This window comes from Hyperolius riggenbachi, chromosome 1 (assembly GCF_040937935.1).
Source record: "Hyperolius riggenbachi isolate aHypRig1 chromosome 1, aHypRig1.pri, whole genome shotgun sequence".
Taxonomy (NCBI): domain Eukaryota; kingdom Metazoa; phylum Chordata; class Amphibia; order Anura; family Hyperoliidae; genus Hyperolius; species Hyperolius riggenbachi.
In genome coordinates, this window is record NC_090646.1 from 341,608,741 (window position 1) to 341,631,644 (window position 22,904).

Genomic DNA, 22,904 nt, shown 5'->3' on the forward strand with positions numbered 1-22,904 from the left:
ACCTGTGAGGGAGAAGTTGCAAGAGGGTGTCCAAACAAACCCACGAGCTGGGTGACACGCTTGTTTATCATTTGAATATTGAAAGAGCATTTTAACAGAAGCAATAAATGTTTAAGGCTTGTGCACACCTTGGGCGTTTTGTGTTTGTTTTTTTAGCGCTGGCGATTTTTTAAAAACGTCTTAAAAGAGCTTGTGTAATGATTCCTTATGGGACAGTTCATATAAGCACGTTTTGCCCACTTTCCGCTCAGCAAAGCAGTGTCAGTACCATTTTCAGGGCGATTTTGCTACAGTGGAAAGTATAGGAAAAACGCAAAACGCTCACAAATCGCTTTATCCAGCGATTGCGTTCGCACTTTTAAGAATAAATACATTGGGCTTGATTCACTAAACTGTGATATCTCAAATATCACACCTCAGTGTTCTCCCCAGAATTTTTTTCCAGCCGGGGGGCATGAAATAGCAGCCAGGTGGCATGATAAAATAGCCGGGTGAAGCAAGATGAGAGAATGCAGGGCTGGTGCTTCTGTGTGCAACTCTGCTTACAGCATAGGAGGAGGTGAGCTGATGACAGCCATGGAGAACCCGGCTAAAAAAGCCTGGGGAGAACACTGCACCTTATTAAAGATATCACACCTTGGGCTTGATTCACAAAACGGTGCCAACTGTTAACATGCTGTGAAAAGTGCTTTGCGCAAAAATTCACGTTTGCGCGTTAACAAGTTAATGGTCGCCTTTGCATGATTAATTTGCTTTATCGCGCGAACGCAAACGTTAACGCGTGAAAAATTTGCGTTAACGCGTGAACGTGAATTTTTGCGCACAAAAATCAGTTTCCGTGCGAAAACCTTTTTTTTTGCGCGAAAAGCCCTGCTAACAGCCGTGCTAATAGTTAGCACCGTTTTGTGAATCAAGCACCTTATGAAAGTTAACACGCATTATCAGAGTAGAATAGCGAGCACTACGAACTTATGCCTGCTAATTGGCAATGGTACGCGTCCTGCCCGGAGCCCCTGCGGATTTGTAGCTCTTGCTATGCTACTCTGATAAGGTGTGTTAACTTTGATAAGGTGTGATATTTTTGATAAGGTGTGATATTTGAGTTATCACGATTTAGTGAATCAAGGCTATAGTATTTATTATTTTCCAGGTAAGAGTTCACTTCCTGACTTGCGTCAGGAAGGTAAACAAATCGCTCTGCCAAAGCGCTTTGAAAAAGCGCTTAACAGCTGGCGTCAGCTATTTCGTTTTTAGATGTGAACAAAGCCTAATGCACCCTTGAGCGCTCCCGCTTATCTTTTATATTTATCACTTTTTTCCACAAGTCGTGGAACATGCTGATTGATGACATCCAGAGGGTTCTCAAACCCAGGTCCTTTACTTGATTGGAGTGCTGTCATACTTAGGAATCAATAGTAAAACATTGTAAAAGTTACCAATATTTTACAATTGTAATTACATATAGCCCAGCAGTAGAATATCCATACTCTACTAACAGCTTTCCCCAGTGCTAAAAATTATCACATGCCCTTTTTTTCAATTCAAAGTATGCTGCGAGGAGGGGAAGCTGTCCTCAATGAGTGTGGTAGGGAGTTCAAAGGGTAGGAACAACATGGCAAAGGGTAAGTAAGAAATGGTCCTGAATATTGGAGGGACCAGGGCTGGCTTTACCATAAGGCACTGTAGGCACATGCCTATAGGCGTCTGATGACGGAAAGGCGTCTCACTCCCCTCCCTGAGCGCCTCCCTCTTTCCTTCCCTGTGTAGAGTACAGAACAGAGTGTAAATGAGAGGTTAGGCCCCGTTCACACTTGCGTTTCTCTGCCAAACGGACCAGATGACCTGACCGGATCGGAACCGTACAGTTCTGATCCGGATCCGATCAGGTTGCATCAGGTGTACATCAGGATGCGATCCGGATCCGTTTGGCAAAAGAGAGTAGAAATAAATAAAGATTTTGGGGTCTGGGAGGTCAGCAGAAGGTGCACCTGTGGAATCAGGTCCTCCGCTGTTTAGGCCTCACCTCCACCTCCAACATACTGCCAACAGCTCCAGCACGTTAAAAGTCACTGCTGCTCCACTCCAAAATGCTTGCCCATGTGTCCCCATCCAAAATCGCCGCTAGAATACGCATAGGAAGTGGGGTAGAACATCAGGCGTTTGTAGCCAGTGTGTTCTGTGCTTCCGTTTCCCATTGGTTTTCTATTTCCGGTTGGTGCAGTCAGGCTCCGGTCCGGGTGCGTGGGCCGGACCAAAAAATAGCGCATGTTGGAAAAGTGTCCGGAGTCCGGCTCCGTACTGTACGGAACGGACGCGTGAACGTCCGCATAGCCTTTGCATTGCTATGCGGAACGTACGTTTGTACAGTATACGGTCCGCATCCGATCAGGCAGATCCGGACAGGGAACGCTAATGTGAACCGGGCCTTACTCACAGCATTCTACTGACAAGATCTCCCTTGAGGGCCCCACTGGCTGCCTAACACGGAGGGTACCTCTGGCTAACTAATGCAAAGGGACACCTGTAGCTATGACAGGCAAGGGAAGTAAGGGAGAAGTGACAGCTGTCAGCTGGGCCAGCCAGTGGTTCGATAGGAGTTTGAAGGTTCATTGAGGGCTAGTCTAGCTTGCCAGGACAGCTGTGCCTATAAGCTCAAGTAATGTAAATGCAGGACAGGGAGGGACCAAGTTTTGCCGAGAGCCCAATGGATTTGTACAGTTACGGCCCCTGGATTGAAATGTATTCGTAATTTCCAATGAGAAGCACTAATAAAATATACTACGGCCAGCTAACGTCTTCCAATACGTGAGAGCATGGTGTACAAGAATGTGCTGTTGATCCCATTGCAACTGTGGTGCCTGAACTCCTACACCAGACTTAGTGTTGTCCGGATCATGAACGATTCGAATCTTTGATCCGAATCTATTTTGTGAGTCGAATCATCCGAATCATCAAAATGAGTGATTCGGATCGAAAAAGGGGCGGGGCAAGGAGCGACACGCCCCCCTCTCAGCGGGGAGCGGGGTCCTGGAAGCAGAGTAGGGATGGATCACTGAGTTGGAGGGGAGGCAGCCTTGCAGCCACAGGTAGATCATGCAGAGCAGGGACAAGGTCCTCCAGCACCCAAGGCTGAGACACCAAAGTGCGCCCCTCCATCCCTCCACCCCAACCGTCACACACTGATTGCTCTTAGACTAAGAGCCTCCCCAGTGCCCCCAACACCTTAATATCTAGTTATATGACTTGCAGTCACTGCTATGTATCTCCTTTTCTTATTTCTTTCTGCTTCAAACACAATTAGGAATGACAGCTGAATGAATTGTGCGCCCCCTCCTACACTGCGCCCTGAGGCTGGAGCCTCTCCAGCCTCTGCCTCGGCCCGGCCCTGGGTAGATGAGAGAGAGGGGACATGGGTGCCACTGCCAGATATGTGTAGAGCACACATACTGGCTGCAATGTGCTGCCTATTATAGGCTGTCTGTTCCTAGTTGTGCATAGTGATCACATTGGAAACTTTTGGCTCAGCACAGCACAGCTCAGTAACTTTGCAGGCACTGTAATTGAAAGGCAATATGCTCCTCCTGCACTCGGCACTAAACAGCTGCACTTATCTTCTGGGAATGCTTTGGAAAGCTTTCTTTCACTGCGACGTTTGCTTTAAAACATGATTGCAGCATGTGGGTATTGTGTGCAAACAATAATTTCTGCTCTCTGCTCTTCCCTCCTCCCTTCTCTGTCCACTCCCTGCCCTCTGTCCATCTTCTCCCCTTCTCTGTCTGTCCACCCCCCTCCCCTTCTCCTGGCCACAGCAGGGAAAGACCTGTCCTGCTATTCATTTTCACCCCCGAATGCTTCGGTAGCAAAATGATCCGAGATTCGGATCAAAGATCCGGATCTCTTCAATGATCCGATTCGAATCATCCGGATCATTGAAAAGATCCGAACTTCCTATCTGCAGCAGTCAGTGAGCCAAACATCCACATACAGCTCCTGCCGCGCACAGCAACTCTGCGCTTCCGTCTGTATTTATCAACAATTCAGGGGAGGCGGCCTTCCCTTCTTCGTCAACAGTGAATACAGCACCGTCATTGGCCATCTAATTGGGAAGTCCAGCATGACTCCGCCCAACAAACGCCGTGGTTTTTACGGTATCGGGTGTTTACGCTGGTGGGCGCGAAAGCAGTTTCGAAGGAGTAGGTTAGTGGGTCTCTGCCTGGGACGACTTACGGCATCTGTTGCGATTGCGATGCCCCAGTGATTGCGTGCTGTTGGGCAAGTCGTAGTTATGGGCGGGTCACATTACTTTCTGCAGCTTATCTATGTACAGCCAGTACATTGCACGTTCTCACGGGCTCGCCTAGGAGATACTGCATGAACTATGTTGGGGCATTAATGTATTATTACAGTAGGTTGTTTTCGTTTGAGTGATGTGTAAGGGATGGGTTTTTTTGTTTGCATGCACTTCCTTAGTGTGGACATAACATGCTATGTGGGTTGGGTTTACCAACAAATCAGCATACATTGTCAAACAGCATACATTTAAAAGTGATATTCTCCCTTTTAGTAGAATCAGTGTCCCCTTGCCCGCTTGGTCCTCGCTTTGCTCTGACAACTTTTTATTCTAACTCTATGTCCACTTGGATAGTGGACATTGCACACCAGGACCCAGGCAGGCAGCTAACTCGGGTTGCAAGGTTAGTTCTGCTGATCGGTATTATGGGGTTAATTTATGGCATGCATGGCTTTGCACATGCTCAGTAGTTTTTTTTTATACTATTTTGATGGGCATGCTGAAATGTTGGAAGTGGGCATTGTAGGTTTTTTTGTGTAGTATTTTTAAAAGTATGTGCAATGTGTTTGCATGACTTTATGTCTGTCATTTGTGCTAGAACGAAGCAGCAGTTGCACTGTAACACGCATCAGGTGGACTAGGCACTCGTTCTAAGTATTCAGGGGTAAGCCATTTCTCTCACTTTGTGAATGGTGCTTGTTTCTGCATACTATTTGCTCCAGTTTTTTCCCCGCTCTTGATTCGTTTTTATATTTTATTATTGCTGCAATTCTATTTTGTTCACTACTTTATTTTCATTATGTGACCTTGGTATCGTTTAACTTTTTGGCACTTGTTGCTTCTTTCTTACCTGTTTTACTGTTTTCATCCCAGGGGGCGTGCCTCTTCTCAGGGACCTGTCGGCATCTACATACTCACATAGGGCCTGTTCAGATCACAAATGCGGATGGCCATGCGTGCGGAACGCATTCGGACCGCAACGCGTACGAACGCATGGCCATCCGCGTTTGTGTGCGTTGCGTGGCTGATCCCATCACTGAAAAGTGAATGGGACAGCCACGCGTTTTAGCAAAATCTGCGTGCAGTATGCGTTCCCGGACCGCACACAGTGTGAACATCAGACATTGCACTCTATGCAATGTCTGATGTCGTGCGTATCGGCCACCTGCACACGTTTCCAAAACGCGGCTGGAAACGCGTGCAGTGTGAACAGGCCCACAGCCTGTCACTGGGTCACAGAAAAGAGCCCTCCTGCTGTGATCGGGTATAGGCCTGTGTTGTATGGGCAGCTGACAGATCTCTCTAATCAGACTGGATTAGAGAGAGAGTAGTCTCTTGGTTGAATCTGCCCATCATTGCTAGATGTATAGATACTTTTATTTCCTCAAACTAGTTGTTTGCTATGTTCTTTGACATAAGAATCCAACTTCAATAGCTCCTGTAGGAGATATCCAGCAAGATTTCTCAGCTGCCCTTCCTCTATTTACATTTAGGGCCGGTTCCCACTTGTTAAGAAAAATACCAGTTAGGATGCTTTTTTAAAGGGAAGGTTCAGGGACTAGCTAAAAAAAATAAAAATCCATTTCCACTTACCTGGGGCTTCCTCCAGCCCGTGGCAGGCAGGAGGTGCCCTCGGCGCCGCTCCGCAGGCTCCCGGTGGTCTCCGGTGGCCGACCTGGCCAGGCCGGCGGCCAGGTCGGGCCTCTTCTGCGCTCCATGGTGCGTTCCACGCCGGCGCGCTGACGTCATCGGACGTCCTCCGGGTTGTACTGCGCAGTCTCAGAACTACTGAGCCTGCGCAGTACAGCCCGGAGGACGTCCGATGACGTCAGCGCGCCGGCGTGGAACGCACCATGGAGCGCAGAAGAGGCCCGGCCTGGCCAGGTCGGGTCGGCCACCGGAGACCACCGGGAGCCTGCGGAGCGGTGCCGAGGGCACCTCCTGCCTGCCACGGGCTGGAGGAAGCCCCAGGTAAGTGGAAATGGATTTTTATTTTTTTTAGCTAGTCCCTGAACCTTCCCTTTAAGCTCTGCTCAGCGCAGGAAGACGATCTTAATGTATCTTTAATCTGTTGAACCATCTATCTGCCAAAAAAATCTCATGGTGTATTCCCAGTGTAATGCCAAGCTACACATCGCTGCATTCCAGTGGTTTTGGAGGTGTGTTTAATGCTGGGCATACACGGCGAGCTTCTTTCTTATCAATCGAGCATGGGGATCCCTGTAGGGTTGCAAAAGACCAATGGGAATCCTCAGTAATATGAGTATTATTTTTGTTTCATGGTTGACCAATGAACATTCTTCCTATTGCTAGGGAGAATTTGTATATTGTCTTCTATGGGGAACCCCATACCCCTACCAGCCTCCAGGCTGTGTACCATGGACCGAGCGGAGCAATCATCAGCGACAGAACTGAAAGGAAAAGGAACAGGACTGAGAAGATGGCTCTAAGATGTTGAATGGACAGAGCTTATCCACCAAGCGGATGCGTTTACCCTTCGCCACCTAACCACTATGCCACCGTGTTGCCCATACCTTTCCCGTTTTGCATCCGCTCAAATGAAAACCGGCTCTTACCTTGAGCAGTAATGTGTGAGCTTGCTTTTCTTGTCCCTTAATTGCCTTGGAACACGTCAAATCTGCCCCGTCATTTGATTGAGCAGGAGCCATGGCAAAGAGGGCTAACTTACCTGTGTCATCGGTGATGCACTTCTCTCCATCTTTCTGACCCTCCTGTATTCACTTAGGGGGAAAATAGCAAATATGTGTTCCCTACAGGGAAAAGACCTCTAAATGTGTTAAAATTTAACTATTAATGAGTCAGATAAAAATATGGAGCATATCTATCTAAGTTCCCCACCTCACTGTACTACCAGTCATTTGTGAGTGTAGGGTCAAGTACTGTTTGGTGGGCTGGTGTATTTACACCATGCAGGTCTGGCTTACCCATATATCCCAGCCTGATGATCAGTATCTCAGTATTTATCTTGAGATATTGAGCCTCACCATAGTACCCTTCCTGGTGATTTACCATTCATATTGTCGTATAAGTGCCCTTATTTTGACACATCCTGTATAACATTGTCTGTGTGAGAGTGTGTGTTTTGCTGCTCCTTATCTGACTCAATAAAAGTTACATTTTAATGCGTTTAGGGGCCTTTTCCCTGTAAGGGACATGTATTTCCTCCTGCTTTCATGTCTGAACTACCATGTTGACCAGGGCAAGAGTTAAGGTACATACATGTCTGATTTTTCCAAACGACCGTTTGTTCGGACTGGTCGTTTGGACGTTAAATCGGGCGTGTATACAAACGGCCATTTGGCTGATAAGGCTGGTTTTCACGGATCCGCTTGGCGGTCGTTTGGAAAAATCAGACGTGTGTATGTACCTTTTTATTGTGGTGTAGTATGCAGTAATTGAAACCTGGCAAAGGTTCTAGTTCTCCCCTGACTATCAGAAAAGAATAAAGATTTGTCTGGACTTCCACTTTATAAAATTTAGAGATTTATAAAATAGATTGATTTCTTAATGCACAATCAGTTTAATATTCATTTAATTTTCAAGGCCTTGCAAGAAAACTACATGATTACATGATGAGAAGCTATGGATTCAGAGTATATTTTCTGCAAGTGGAAGAGCCGCTTCTGGCCAGGAAAGGTGAGTTACAAGATGGACACCTGAATTGATAGGAATATGGAGGCTGACATTTATTTTATTCAATGCCTGTCCTGCTAACTCTGGTTTGATCTCTTTGACATCAGTAGTGTCCGAGTCACACACCTCAGTGTTCTCCCCAGAATTTTTTTCCAGCCGGGTGGCATGAAATGGTAGCCGGGTGGCATGAAAAAACAGCCGGGTGGGACGAGATGAAAATGCAGGGCAACTCTGCTTACAGCATAGGAGGAGGTGAGGAGGTGAGCCGATGACAGCCGGGTGGTCACCAAATCTAGCCGGGTGGAGCACCCGGCTAAAAGAGCCTGGGGAGAACACTGCACCTGAAACAAGCATTTGGCTAATCCTATCATACTTCGGTCAGAGCACCTGATCTGCATGCTTGATCAGGGTCTATGGATAAAAGTATTAGAGGCAGATTTTTAGCAGGACAACTGGGCAATTTTGCATTATTTAACCTCTTAGCAGCCACATAAAATAAAACTTTATTTGGCTGCAGGGCTGCATTTTTCGTGTCACTGGGTAAGCGTGCCTTCCCCAACCTGGCGAGCTATGACTTTTTGAGTTAAATACCAATTAGGTGTGCACTGGTAGAATTATAGTACAATTAAGTATAAGAACCCCTCCTTTTGGTCATATATTTATACTGTAGATAATAGTGGTCTGTAGGAGTATAGCGGGGAATAATTTGTATTGGGAATTGTATAGGGATAGGGAAGCTGTAGCAGCCTTTTATCTATCCATGCACCCGCAAGGATTGCAGACATCCGTCTCCCCTGCACTTCTCGCTCTAGTGACTGGCTTGAACTGATCGCGTCATCAGTTCAAGACGCTCTCTAGAGCAGGAAGTGCAGGGGAGACGGATGTCTGCAATCCTTGCGGGCGCATGGATAGATAAGTAGCTGCTAAATGTGGGGGGGGGGGGGGGGGGGCACACAGGAGGACCAGGAGACAAAAGGGAATTGTAGAGTCAGGAGCGGCACACCTTTCCGTACTGTATGTGGGTGCTGAACCTTTGATGCAAAGCAACATCAGATAATATTCCAAAAGTCCAAAGGTAGGTTCGCACACCAGCTTTTCAGATAAGCCAAAGATAGTTTTATTCCATCATAATGTGTCAACACTATGCATGACAATTGTTTCGGGGCCACGCAGGGCATTATGATGGAATAAAACTGTCTTTGGCTTATCTGAAAAGCTGGTGTGCGAACCTACCTTTGGACTTCAGGAGACACAAGGGGGAGGGAGGGAACACAGGAGGACCCATGGTGGAGACGGGAGGAAACATGGAGAAACGTGAGACATGGAGGACACATGGGGATACAGGAGGAGACCATTTTATATACCGTATGTTCCCTGGTTTTTGCCATCTAAACCTGGTTGCGTCTTGTATTCCGGAGTGACTTATACGCCGGCAAATACGGTATGTAAGTTATTTGTGATGACTATTATCTGAGAAATAGAGCATTTTATCATATTTTCTCTTTTATTTACAGTTTAAGTTCATTAGGAGTCTCTGCATTTTTCCCCCCGACTCCAGGTACCCAAAAATTGCCTCGACTCCAACTCCTACTCCACAGCCCTGGATGTAATCCTGACATGTCACCTGGTTTCTGATCACAGGATATGATGGGCCATAGGATCGGGATCCAGGAGATGATGCATTACAGCACCACGCGGTGGTGCAAGAGAGGTGATGGAAGAGTCTCTTGCACCACCAAGTGGCGCTGTAACATTGACACAGTTTCCTGTGTCATGTGATCGGGACTCTGTGTCATGTGATCGGGAACCAGAAGACCTATCTGAAGTTCAGCGCCACTGCCGTGGGTGAAGGAGAAGCCAATCCAGTCATCTTGACAGGTCACTGCCCACTCTGCGTGGTTGTGTCTGGCAGCATAGTTTAGACTTTCCTGCTGCCCTGGCACAAGTTGTCTCAAATAAGACAACTTGTGCAGGGCTGTTAAAAGAAAATAAATGTCAGCCTCCATATCCCTCTCAGATCAGGGGGTGCTTTAAAGTGTAACATCAACTTTGTGGAAAAAATGGTCACGCTTTGCAAATAAACATTTGCTGGAATGGTTAATGTGCTGATTTAAAGGAGAACGTGAGGATCTGCAGCTTTGTAAATTATACTCCATTATACAGATTGTCAATGAGATGCAAACAAATCTGATACGCAATTCCATGCTGCACACTATTTGCTTTTATTTTGCCCACAAGTCAGAATTATGAGCATCTTATTGACTATTTCTAGCAGTCATAAATTGCCCCCAATGTCTGCCAGCACCCCTATGTGGCCACAATCTCTGTCAGAGGTGATACCCGCCTCCGTCAGTAGTTAGCAAGTATTACAAAGCTGAGAGCATACTGTGGGGTTTACTAGAAAGCTGTTATGTTGGGAATACACCATACAATTTTCTGTTAGAATGCATAATTAGATTATTTTCTGGAGAGAATGGTCATTATCTCTGGTGCATTGTCTTCTGTTTATCTCCTGCTGAGTAGAACAATGCCTAATTGCTCGGCCGATAGATGGTAAGATAGATACATTTCCAACATGTTGAACTTTATCTATCTGGCAGGTAATGCTGGGAATACACGGACCGTTTCTCCAGCAGATTCGAGCCGCTGCCTCGATTCCGGCTCGTCCCCGCGGCCGCCCGGATCGATTCCCGCTCGTCCCCACGGGCACTTCTCATCTGCATTTCGTTTTATCCTACCGTTTTGCCTGCCGGTATCGATCGCGGAATCGATCCGGCGGGTGATCGGACGCGTCAAAATTATCAATCGAGCCATCAGCGGCTCGATTGATAAGAAAACCAGGTCTGTGTATGCCCAGCATTAATGTAACAGAAAATTGTATGGTGTATTCCCAGCATAACATGTTTTGTGGGAAGTTCAGACACAACAGGGTGCTGAAAAGCAGTAAGTGTACTGGTGAGTACTGAAATATGGGGCACTAGAACTTTGTCATGCTATACTTGATACTTGTGGCCCCACTTATTTCTTTCAGCTCTCCTCCTTCCCCATCACCCTTCTTTATTTTGCTTTACTCCTGAAGTCAAGTAGTCCCAGTCCTTCCTGAATCTCCATCACAGTTGCTCCTACTAACACGGTGCTGCCACACTGGGCCTATCACCAGAGTGGTTACAGTTGACAAGTGTAATATCTAACCGTATTACTCTGGATCTCAGCCTCAGCGTCTTTTCAGTCCTTCTCTGTTTTCGACTCCTCCCACTGGCCTGAATCTCAGATATTGGAAATAGAGATAGGGACCAATGTAAGTCAATATAAATCATCAGCAAGGTGGGGAATCTGAAAACTCTGTGGCTGGGACCCAAAGGAAACTCATTGGGAGACAGAAGCTGAAGAGTGGTTCCTTGTGACTGGAACACTGGACAGATGGCTCTAGCAGCCCTTCTCCAGCACGTTCCATGATAGTTAATACTCTGTATAGGTATGGGAACCCTGTTACTACCTCCTCCTGGGAGTTAAGGTGTGTACACACATGCAACTATAGTTGTTTGAAACAATCGTTCCCCGATCATTTCAAACGACGATCGTTTGAAAAAAGCAGCCAACGACCATTAAGTCTAACGATGGACGAGCTTGATCGTTCAAAACTAACGATCTAGCTTGGCGGATTTTTTCCAACGACAATCATTTGCAAAAGTAGTACATCGTTGCAAACGGTTGTTCGTACTAGGCTTGACATGCGCATTTCACTATTTCTCCATGGAACTTTTCATTTTTATGCGCAAGCGCAATAGTTGCTTTACGTGATGTAACGTTCGTTCTAACGATAAGATCGTTACACACCTTTAAAAGCTAACTTTACTTAGGTCGTTCTTTCGTCAATTAATAGTTAGTTTGTCATTCAAAACGGAACGATCGTTGTTGTATGTGTGTACGTAGCTTTAGGGTTATGAGTAGATACTCCGTCATGTGTAGCCTGCACTATGTAGTATTGGGGATGACAGTGGCTGCAGACTAGTGATGGGGGTACAACCTTTCACTTTCACTATGCATTACTTAGCACTGATCCAAATATAAACTGAGATTACATATGAGAGGCTCTCTTTTTGTCCAAAATAATTTTGATCCATATTTATATGTGAGTATGGTATATGATATCTCTTTAATTATCAGTTATTGCAGTTAAACGCTTGAAATGCTGTCTTTGGGGTGGTGTACAGGCTGCACAACAGGGATGAAAGTAGTTTTAGCTGGCTCTTCAGCAGTGGACATCTGTCTGCTTAGTATATTGAGTAGATCAGTAATCCAAAGAAAAAAGTTAGATGCTTACGTCAGTAGGGGGAAGCCTTTGAATGCTTCAGAGACTTCCCCATCCTGCGGCCATACTGCGTAGGGGTCAGTGGGTTTGCACCTGCACAGTAGCACGGAGCCGCTCATGCACAGAGAGCAGAGCCACGCATCATCGGCTCTCTGCATATGCCGTACTTTGTGCCCATCCATAGGTTTTATGGTGGGATGATTGTAGTAGGAAACCACTTCCCCCCCCCCCCCCAATTAGAAGTGTTTGTTGTATTAAATGTCTAATTGGGCAAAAAATATTGTAATAGCCAGCTTTATTTAACTTCCCTGGCGGTGCATTTCTGTCTGGATTTATGGTCTAAAAGCAGTCAATTTTTTATTTTATTTTTTTTAAGAATTTTAGGCCTTCAATTCTTAAGTCATAACTCGCCCAAATATGTCAGAATAAAGGTTTTGTAGACAACCGGCGTATAATAAGACAAGAACACAACATTGTTGAAATAACGAAGTTTATGAATAAACTTAAAAAATAGTGAAACTGTACAAATAAGGCATTAGACTATACAATATGTGCATATATCCCTAATACCCCTTCCACGTGTGGTATATTTTGAAACCGGGAATGGCATAGAGGGCAACATCACATTCAAGGCAATAGAAGCGCGATTCCTTTTGGACTTTTTTCCCTTTGCTCTCAGTCTTAGGCGGCAGGCAGAGAGTAGTCAAAAACCAAGCAGAGGTTGGTGCAGGCGGCAGACAGAGAGTAGTCAAAACCCAGGCAGAGGTTGGTGCAGGCGGCAGACAGAGAGTAGTCAAAACCCAGGCAGAGGTTGGTGCAGGCGGCAGAGAGTAGTCAAAACCCAAGCAGAGGTCGGTGCAGACGGCCGGCAGAGAATAGTCAAAATCCGGGCAGAGGTCGTTGCAGGCAGACAGTAGTCAAAATCCAGACAAAAAAAAGCAGTAACAGTAAGGCAGAAACACTTAGCTCTAAAGCAGTTGGGAACCCAATGGCTATATTGTTAACATCCCGTCCTTTCAAATGAGCTTATCTGCCATGGCAGTCAGGTGACACGGGGAGAGATCAAATTACAACTTGTGATTAGAGACAAACGAGGAGGGATTCGACAGGCTAAACTCTATCTATCTATCTGTTTTTTGCAGCGGTCATATTCGGGTCCAGATGGGGGGAATCCTACAGGTTAAACGCTCTATATACATACAGGGTGCATTTCTACTGTTTACGTTCTGCAAAAGTTCAGGTCCACTTTACATTTTTTTTTTTTTTTTTTTACTCTCCCCATGATGTTACACCACAAAGCGTTGCTCCGCTTTCCTGATTGCCCACCGGGTCCCTGGAAAAATAGCAGAGGTAAAGGGGGTTCCGCTGGCCAGCGCAGATCGTGCACGGGACCCAGGAAATCAATGGGAGCAGTGGTTTCCTCCTCCCCACACTCACTTTTACTCTTGCCTAATGCTACGTACACACATGCGACAACGATCGTTCGTTGAGAACGACGAACGAACTTTTAATTGACGAAATAACGACCTATGTAAAGATAGTTTTAAAAGGTGTGTAACAAACTTATCGTTAGAACAAACGTTACATCACGTAAAGCAACTATTGCGCCTGCGCATAAAAATGAGAAGTTTCACGGAGAAATTGTGAAATGCGCATGTCAAGCCTAGTACGAACGACCGTTTCCAACGATGTACTACTTTTGCAAACGATCGTCGTTGGTTAAAATCCGCCGAGACAGAACTTTCTTTTGTAGCGATTTGGCTCGTTCGTTGTTTGCCTTAATAGTCGGTGGTTTGTTTTTTGTAACGATCGTCGTTGGTAAAGATCGGGGAACGATCGTTACAAACGACTATAGTCGCATGTGTGTACGCACCTTAAGTCTCCTTCCTATTCTTCCTGCACAAGCTGCTCACCTCCCTGCAGATGGAACTCTGGCTGGTAAGAGACCAGAGCTTTTCCAGTCATCCTCACTTCTGCCGCCTGGTGTCTGTGCAGACAAAGTATTATGCATTTCAAATTACAGACACTAGATGGCAGCAGTAACAATAGCTGCAAACCGCTCTGCTTCTCTCTATAGCATCCTGCAGAGTTCATGGACGCTGCTGTGCACTGTGTAGTCAGACGGGCGAAAACCAGCTCAGCAGGGCACAAGTTTTGCGGCAATTAGTTTTAGACCCTGCATATTATGGCATGCGAAAGCAAATGCTAATTTGCATGAGCATTGCCTCGTGATTAAGCCAATTAGGCCAAATTTGCAAAGCCAGATATATCAGGTTTTTACTTGGTGTTTGATGCACACGTTCCTCTGCTACTGTGCAAACCAGCTCAACACATCTGGCAGTAGGCCGCGGACCGCTGGTTGAAGACCCCTGCTTATAGAGCCTAGCCATTCCTTTCACGGCTGTTGCTCCCCCTGCGCTAGTAATGGTAAAACTGCTGTGCGCTCCGTGCGCACAGCAACTTTACCGGAGTTTAGTACATCAGCCCCCTTGTGACATATGTATGCGATTCCTCATGGAGCTGGGTCAGTATACAAATAGTCGTGTCTGTAGATCATCTCCTGGTGAGTAGTCTACTTTTATATATTTACTGTACTGTCAACATTGGTGCATGGAAGGTGCCGCATACCGAAGACTGGGAATATAGCAATTGAGATATTATACAAAGGTCTAGTGAGGAGCAGTTTGGATAGTGAAACATCCACTTGGAGTAGAATTTTACTATTTACACATTGGGCCTAAACCTTACTGTTTATTTTCTAAGTAAACTATATCTCTGAGAAGTAATATTGTGTTTTTTCTTCAATATAGATCTTAAGAAAATATGATCATCCAGAACCCGGAGATGAAGCTTTGGAAGTAGAAATATTTGAAGCAAATGAACAGTAAATATGTATACAGTTGTGCTCATAAATGTACATACCCTGGCATAATTTATGATTTCTTAACCATCTTCATGTATAGTAACACACAAACTTTTCTGTCACTCTAGTGGTTGGCTGAAGCCATTTATTGTCAAACTGTGTTTACTCTTTTTTTTTAAATCATAATCTCTACACAAACTGCCTAAATGATCCTGATATAAAATTTACATTCCCAAGTTCCTTCATATCATGGATTTCCCCTTTAACATCAATGACAGCTTGGAGCCTTTTGTGATAGGTTTGAATGAGGCTCTTTATCTCCTCAGATGGTGAAGCTACCCATTCTTCCTGGCAAAAAGCCTCCATTTCCCACAAATTCTCGGGCTGTAAGGTGATACAGTGCATTGCAAATTAATGTGATATTTAACGCAATAAATGTCAATTTAAGTAATTAATATACCTGTGATGGGAAACTTAAAGGACAACTGAAGTGAGAGATATATGGAGACTGACATATTTATTTCCTTTTATACAATACCAGTTGCCTGGCAGTCCTGCTGGTCTATTAGGATGCAGTAGTTTCTGAATAATGCCAGAAAGAAGCATGAAGCTAATCTTTCAAGAGAACCCGAGGTGTGTTTAAAGAATGTTATCTGCATGCAGAGGCTGGATCTGCCTATACAGCCCAACCTCTGTTGCTATCCTAAACCCCACTAAGGTCCCCCTGCACTCTGCAATCCCTCATAAATCACAGCCATGCTGTGAGGCTGTGTTTACATCTGTAGTGTCAGTCTCAGCTGCTCCCCCGCCTCCTGCATAGCTCCGGTCCCTGCCCCCGTCCCTTCCCTCCAATCAGCAGGGAGGGAAGGGATACAGGCGGGGACCAGAGTTCTGCAGGAGGCGGGGAGAGCAGCAGACTGACACTATAGAGATAACACAGCCAGCTCTGACAAGCTATTTGTCAGCAGCATGGCTTTGATTTATGAGGGATTGCAGAGTGCAGGGGGACCTTAGGGGGGTTTAGGATAGCAACAGAGGCTGGGCTCTATAGGCAGATCCAGCCTCTGTATGCAGAGAATATTCTTCAAACCCACCTCGGGTTCTCTTTCAGATCTGACAATAATGTCAAACACCTGATCTGCTGCATGCTTGCTCAGGGTTTATGGCTAAAAGTATTAGAGGATTAGCAGGATAGCCAGGCAACTGGTATTGCTTAAAAGGAAATACATATGGCAGCTTCCATATCCCTCTTGCTTCAGTTGCCCTTTACCAGTTCTGCATCGTTGCAGAGTCTCAAAGATTCACAGAAACTGTGCGACCCCTTATTTTGCCCCTAGCCTTCCCTCCATTCTGCTGCTGTAAGCTCCCACGTGGATCTTGCTTCTAAATGGCAGAATTCAGGCAGAAGAAAAAAAAAATATATAAGAAGTTCTATTATATCCTGGTTTGAATCTATTTATTCTCATAGAGGGCCACAGCGAGAGCTCCTGCACAAACTCTTGGCTCGTGCTGATTACTATTAGGGTACGTTTCCACTTGTGAGGCGCGATTTGCTCGCGGAAAACGCGTCAACGAGTCCGCATGCGGTTGCGGATTCGTTGACGTTTTCATGCGGATTTTCACGCGGAATCGGTCGCAATTTTAACAACGCGATTTTAACATGTCCATGCCGGCAAGCATTGACATGGGTTTTTTAACGAAATCGCGCGCGGAAACGCCGGGAAAACCGCAAGACTCAAGTGCTTGCGGTTTTCCTATTTAGTTACATGACCGACAATTCGCGTGTGGCGTGCGAATTCTGACGGCTGTGCTGTGCAGATTTTTTTCTGCAGAGCGAGCCGCACAGAATTCCTGACAAGTGGAAACGACGCCATCCACTAGTATTGTTTGAGCGAATCTGCATGCAGGAAACGCATGCAGATTCGCTCTAGTGGAAACGAGCCCTGACTCCTCCGAGTTGTAGCAGCTCAGGGGAACACACAAGGGCCCAAGCTATTGTCGGCGGCCCGAATTACTATATTTTTTTAAAAAAAAAATTTTAAACGAATTTGTGTGGTTACCAGCTGAAACTCCGGGTGCTGTGCTGAAATAAGCTGGTTCACTGGGTTTACTATACCAGGCTTACTCACGTATACTTATGTAGTTTGACTGGGACCTGGGTATTTAGTGTACTATACAAATCCATATTAAAAAAGGAGCGCTGGTGATATATAATGCAATATAACAACTTTATTTTTAAATGTTCAAAAAGAGACAATGCTCACATTCCTTACCCACATTAAAATCACACTCCACACACATTCATGGGAGTCATGCGGTGTGCTTGTATAGATCAATAAAAAATATGCATATAAAAAAGGGAGGGATTTGCAAAAAAAATGAGCTCACTAGCTCCACAGTCACTGTGGTCAAAGAATAGTTCCACCTGTATTTATCAAGACTAAGATCTAAAAATAAATAGTCTCCTCCATACACCAACTTGTCACAGTACTCCGAAAAGGTTCAAAAAATAAACACCACCAGGGTTCCAATATGCATATAAGATCGCCCGCAGTAGCTCATTTGTTACCTCTCCAGGACGGATTCAAAAGTCGGCTGCGCTGTACCTCTGCGTATAGCGGTATCTCAGCTGCACTTACTCACAGGTCTAAAAGAAAAGAGTGATCCGCACCACCTTCAAAGCTTAATCTGTTTTTATTGGAATAGAAACATACAAAATTTAAAAAGAACTATAAGGCAGGACAGTTCACTGTTTTGGGATATTGCCCATCTTCATGCTGCCTAGTTCCAAAATGGCATACAAACATACCAACATATATACAAAAAAGCAACCAATCACTGAGCATATACTAATTAGAGGACCCGATGGAAAACAGCCAATTTAAATATCTATGTCCCTTTCATCGTGGCCTTCTTCCGCCATAGTGCAGCCTCCTTGGTGTCAGGAATCAACAGCGGTATTTGTTATGGAGTCGCACTCACTTGGCATCCATCAATCTCAGATGGTCAGGTGTGCAGATCAAATAGTCCCGGACACCATGGGACTTAAACTGTAGTAAAAGAAAAGTGATTCGCCCCACCTTCAAAGCTTAATCTGTTTTATTGGAATAGAAACATACAAAATTTAAAGAGTAACTGTCAGGCTGCAGAAGCTAATTTAAACCTCTATTCTCCTGTGTTAAACAGTTTAGAAGGAAGCTCAAAAGCCATTAGTGAAGATAAACATTTCAGTTACCTTTGATGTGTGCTTATCTTAAAGTCTGTTATAGACCCATAAAGACGCAAGCCGCAGCTCGGGCAGACTACACTGCAGGAGTCAGCTATTGTTCCTAGCCACATGGTTCATTAATATTCACTGCACACCGTGTTGTTCAAGAACGAGCTTATCTGTGATCAGAAGCAGGCAGGACATGAGGACACATTTGGCTTCACAAACATGGAGCCTGCCATGAGCTGTCAGGAGCATCTATCTCTGCATATACTATATACAAAATCTGTGAAATCCAAACGTGGACAGTGAAATGCATATGTAATGTAAGTACAGCCAATCTTTAGCTACTGATATGTGTTTATTTTCTCTGAGACCCTATACCTAACAGCTCCTCTTTAAAAAGAACTATAAGGCAGGACAGTCCACTGTTTCGGGCTCCTTACTCACAGGTCTTGCGGGAATTCACTCGGATCTTCCGATTCGCTACTATGCACTCCAGAAGGATTCCTCCCCGTGACGTCACCCCTTAGTGTTGCTGGGTGGTTCTCGCGATAGCTCACGCTCTTCCATAACCCACCTCACAGCACAAGCTCAGGCTTCCTGCGTTCCACAGCGTTCCACTGTACTTCCTGGATTCACAGGTGCTATATAGGATAGTTCTGACCGTAGAAAATGTCCTTCAATGGTTCTTTGATGGTTCAGACCTCCTAGTTAGGTATACCCAACAGTCTGTGGGGCGCCCCTCTGGACTCAGATTAACATGTTTCAACAATTACGATTGTCTTCATCAGAATCAGTACTTAACTATGTTCTGTAGAATCCATCTTTAAATACCTTGCATGCTCCTCCTCTTCCAACTCCTATGTCCCTCCCTCAGTGCAGCTGAGATACCGCTATACGCAGAGGTACAGCGCAGCCGACTTTTGAATCCGTCCTGAGCTACTGCGGGCGATCTTATATGCATTTTTTTTAGATCTTAGTCTAAATACAGGTGGAACTATTATTTGACCACAGTGACTGTGGAGCTAGTGAGCTAATTTTTTGCAAATCCCTTTTTTTATATGCAAATTTTTTATTGCTATATACAAGGACACCGCATGACTCCCATGAATGTGTGTGGAGTGTGATTTTTTTTTTTTTTTTTTTTTTAATGTGGGTAAGGCATGTGAGCATTGTCTCTTTTTGAACATTTAAAAATAAAGTTGTTATATTGCATTATATATCACCAGCGCTCCTTTTTAAATATTGATTTGTAATGTAAAATCGAGTGGGAGTAAGGGTATACCCACTAATATCAAGGTAGCAGCAGGTGGGAAGTGTAACCAATACAATTTATATCAGTACTGAGAAGCAGCGCCATCTAGCTATTGTTTTTTATTTAGTGTACTATACCTGAAGTTTTACTGTATCAGTTAACTACTATAATGAGATTATACTTGTAATATCCAGTGTAGTGTGAAGGAGCACCATGCAAAATAGGAGGAGTGTGGTGTGATCAGACCTCACTTCTGTGTCTCAAGGGGCCACACGTAGGAAATGGTTGGCACCACTCAAAGTAGTAAATTAAGCTCTTTTATTTCAAGTAAAGGCAGCAGTAACAGACCGCTAGCCCCAAACAGATCCAGCACCTTGGGATGTGGCATAATGATGTTTCTGCCTTAACTACCTGCATGGCCAGAGGACCCAGGACACTTACGAGGATAGTAGTGTACACTTTTCATTTGAACACCATTGATTATATATATTTTATTCTTTTCACAGGACAATTGTGAAGTTGAAAGATGCCAAGCCCTTTGTGAAAGTTGAGCTACAAAAAATTAGCGAAACATTAGGTAACTAGATTTAGGTAACTAGATTATCATAGACAAAAGAAGTATCTTTTAAACCCTAAGGGGTTGCTTATTGACAGGAGCGGGAGGTATGCACTTGCTACATGTGGTAGTGCAGTGTAAAGTGTGCTGCTAACTACCTCACGCTCCTTGCTAATAACTGCTGCTCCAATGAACTTGCCCTGAGCCTTGGCAGGTCCGGTGGCTTTAATCGATGTGATCCCTACACTTTGGCCCAGTAGGCGCTCCACTTCTTTTTCCACTCATGTATCCTCCGGTCCCCCGCCGCCTGCTACTATTGTTTCGCTACACAGGCCTTGCCACGCGTAGCCTTCTTCGCTTTCCCGTCCGCAATAGCATAGCACAGGCGCAGTAAGCCTGTCTGCAAAAACGAAACTAGCTGGCGGCGGGGGACTGGAGGATCTGTGAGTGACTGCGAGGGCATGGGACGGCTGCAGGGGGCTGGAAGAAGCTCCAGGTATGTAAAAGTGATTTTTTTTTTTTTTTTTTTTTTTTTTTTTTTTTAATCAAGGCTTAACCACCCTGGCGTTTTATTAAGATCGCCAGGGCGGCTGCAGGAGGGTTTTTTATAAATAAAAAAAAAAACTATTTCATGCAGCCAACTGAAAGTTGGCTGCATGAAAGCCCACTAGAGGGCGCCCCGGAGGCGTTCTTCTGATCGCCTCCGGCGGCGTTCTTCTGATCGCCTCCGGCGGCCAAAAGTAACACGGAAGGCCGCAATGAGCGGCCTTCCGTGTTTTGCTTACTTCGTCGCCATGGCGACGAGCGGAGTGACGTCATGGATGTCAGCCGACGTCCTGACGTCAGCCGCCTCCGATCCAGCCCTTAGCGCTGGCCGGAACTATTTGTTCCGGCTGCGCAGGGCTCAGGCGGCTGGGGGGGACCCTCTTTCGCCGCTGCTCGCGGCGGATCGCCGCAGAGCGGCGGCGATCGGACAGCACACGCGGCTGGCAAAGTGCCGGCTGCGTGTGCTGCTCTTTATTTCAGCAAAATCGGCCCAGCAGGGCCTGAGCGGCACCCTCTGGCGGTAATGGACGAGCTGAGCTCGTCCATACCGCTAAGGTGGTTAAGTATACCTTTAAAGAGAACCAGAGACGAAGCACCCTCATGTATTTTCCCATATATATCAGTGGGGACATGACAGTAAACACCTACTCTGCTCTTTTGTTTCATTCTTCTCTGCTAAATCTGCCTGTTATCAGCTCTGATAAGCAGGGCTGTGGAGTCGGTACAAAAATCTTCAGACTCCAACTCCGACTCCTCAGTTTCTGAAACCACGACTCCGACTCCGGGTGCCCAAAATTGCCCCGACTCCTCGACTCCGACTCCACAGCCCTGCGTGATAAGAATCCCCGACTGAGCATTCAGTCTTGATTTGCCTCGGAATGATTATAGCTGAGTCAGTCTTCTGTGATGTCCTTTCAAGCCAAGGCCCCCTCCTGGCTCTGCTTTCCTGCTATTTATCCTCCTAGCAGTAAAGCAGAGCCAGAAGGGGGCGGGCTTGGGCTTGAAAAGACATCACAGAAGACTGACTCAGCTATAATCATTCCTGGGCAAATCTAGACTGAATGCTCAGTCGGGGATTCTTATCAGAGCTGATAACAGGCAGATTTAGCAGAGAAGAATGAAACAAAGAGCAGAGTAGGTGTTTACTGTCATGTTCCCATTGATATATATGGGAAAATACATGAGGTTGTTTCGTCTCCGGTTCTCTTTAAGCAGTACCTTATACCTCTTTTAAACAGTATATTTTATTGTAATTTTCTCTGCATCCCCATTATTATGTTTTACCCTATTACATTTTACGCATGGTCCCCATCCCTTGTATAGATCTCCCTGGCAATCTTGTGGGCCCCTACACGTTTCCCTGGTGTCTTATGGTCGCCTATACGTTTCCCTATTGTCTATTACTCTCCTATGCATTAGAATGTATACACTAGTTTTCCCCGTATGCTTCCCTGGTTTCTGTCTATGTCTCCCTCTCCCCATGCAGAGATCGGCAAGCAGGAAGCATGTTGGGGTAAATTTAACTTGCGTTAGTCTACTTAAGGTGACCCAGCAGGAAACCTCATAGAGAACAGATCTCCAATCACAGCACCCTCTTCAACTTGAAGTGTTGTCATTGGAAGAATAGTGTGGGCATAGTTATTACTTCAACTAATCCCAATCCTGGAAAGTTCTAGAGAGTGCTGCCCACCCAATCATGTTAGTGGAATTTCCCTATGCGGTTTCCTGCTGGGTTCCCTCAAGTAGACTAGTTCTGTGTAATTCACCCCCATTAGTTCCAGCGACAAGTGTGCTCCCGTGATGGCACTCCAGCCAACCCCATACTGCAGGATGGGCCAGGTTCTAGCTACAGTGCACACAGTGGAGCCACGATTTTCTGTGGAAAAAGTAGCTCTTTGCTTCAGGTGGGGGGGGGGGGGCTGGGTTGGGCCCTATGGAGGGAATCTAGTTAGTGTAGTTGGGGGGGGGGGGGCTAATGGGCACAGGCATGTGTTAGCAGGTGCGCTGTTCAATTTACATTTCTACTGCTGGCAGGTATTGTAACTGGAAGGAGATGCTGCTTGTTTTTCTGGCAGTTGGAAACAGCTGGTATTTCCCACAATACAATAAGGCTCCCATAGTGTGATGTCAGTACCGCAGTGCCGTGAGGTGCTGACATCACACTGTGGGAGGGGTTTCACCACAATATCAGCCATACAGAGCCCCCTGATGATCCA

At 45.6% G+C, this 22,904-nt stretch overlaps 1 protein-coding gene across 5 annotated transcripts in view; it reads left to right on the forward strand.

Moving 5' to 3' along the window:
• Window positions 1–4,001: 4,001 nt before the first annotated feature.
• PWWP3A (PWWP domain containing 3A, DNA repair factor) overlaps window positions 4,002–22,904 on the forward strand; it is a 60,155-nt gene continuing 41,252 nt past the window's right edge. The window contains exons 1-5 of one of the 5 annotated variants that reach the window (XM_068233998.1): window positions 4,003–4,197; window positions 4,890–4,955; window positions 7,856–7,948; window positions 15,068–15,141; window positions 20,093–20,163. In XM_068233998.1, coding sequence (XP_068090099.1) covers window positions 7,895–7,948; window positions 15,068–15,141; window positions 20,093–20,163 — 199 coding nt within the window. In that variant the 5' untranslated portion in view covers window positions 4,003–4,197; window positions 4,890–4,955; window positions 7,856–7,894. Of the gene's footprint in view, window positions 4,198–4,261; window positions 4,406–4,889; window positions 4,956–7,855; window positions 7,949–15,065; window positions 15,172–20,092; window positions 20,164–22,904 lie in introns of those variants that run through there. The other 4 variants (XM_068233999.1, XM_068234000.1, XM_068234001.1 and 1 more) reach the window with 4 other exon arrangements.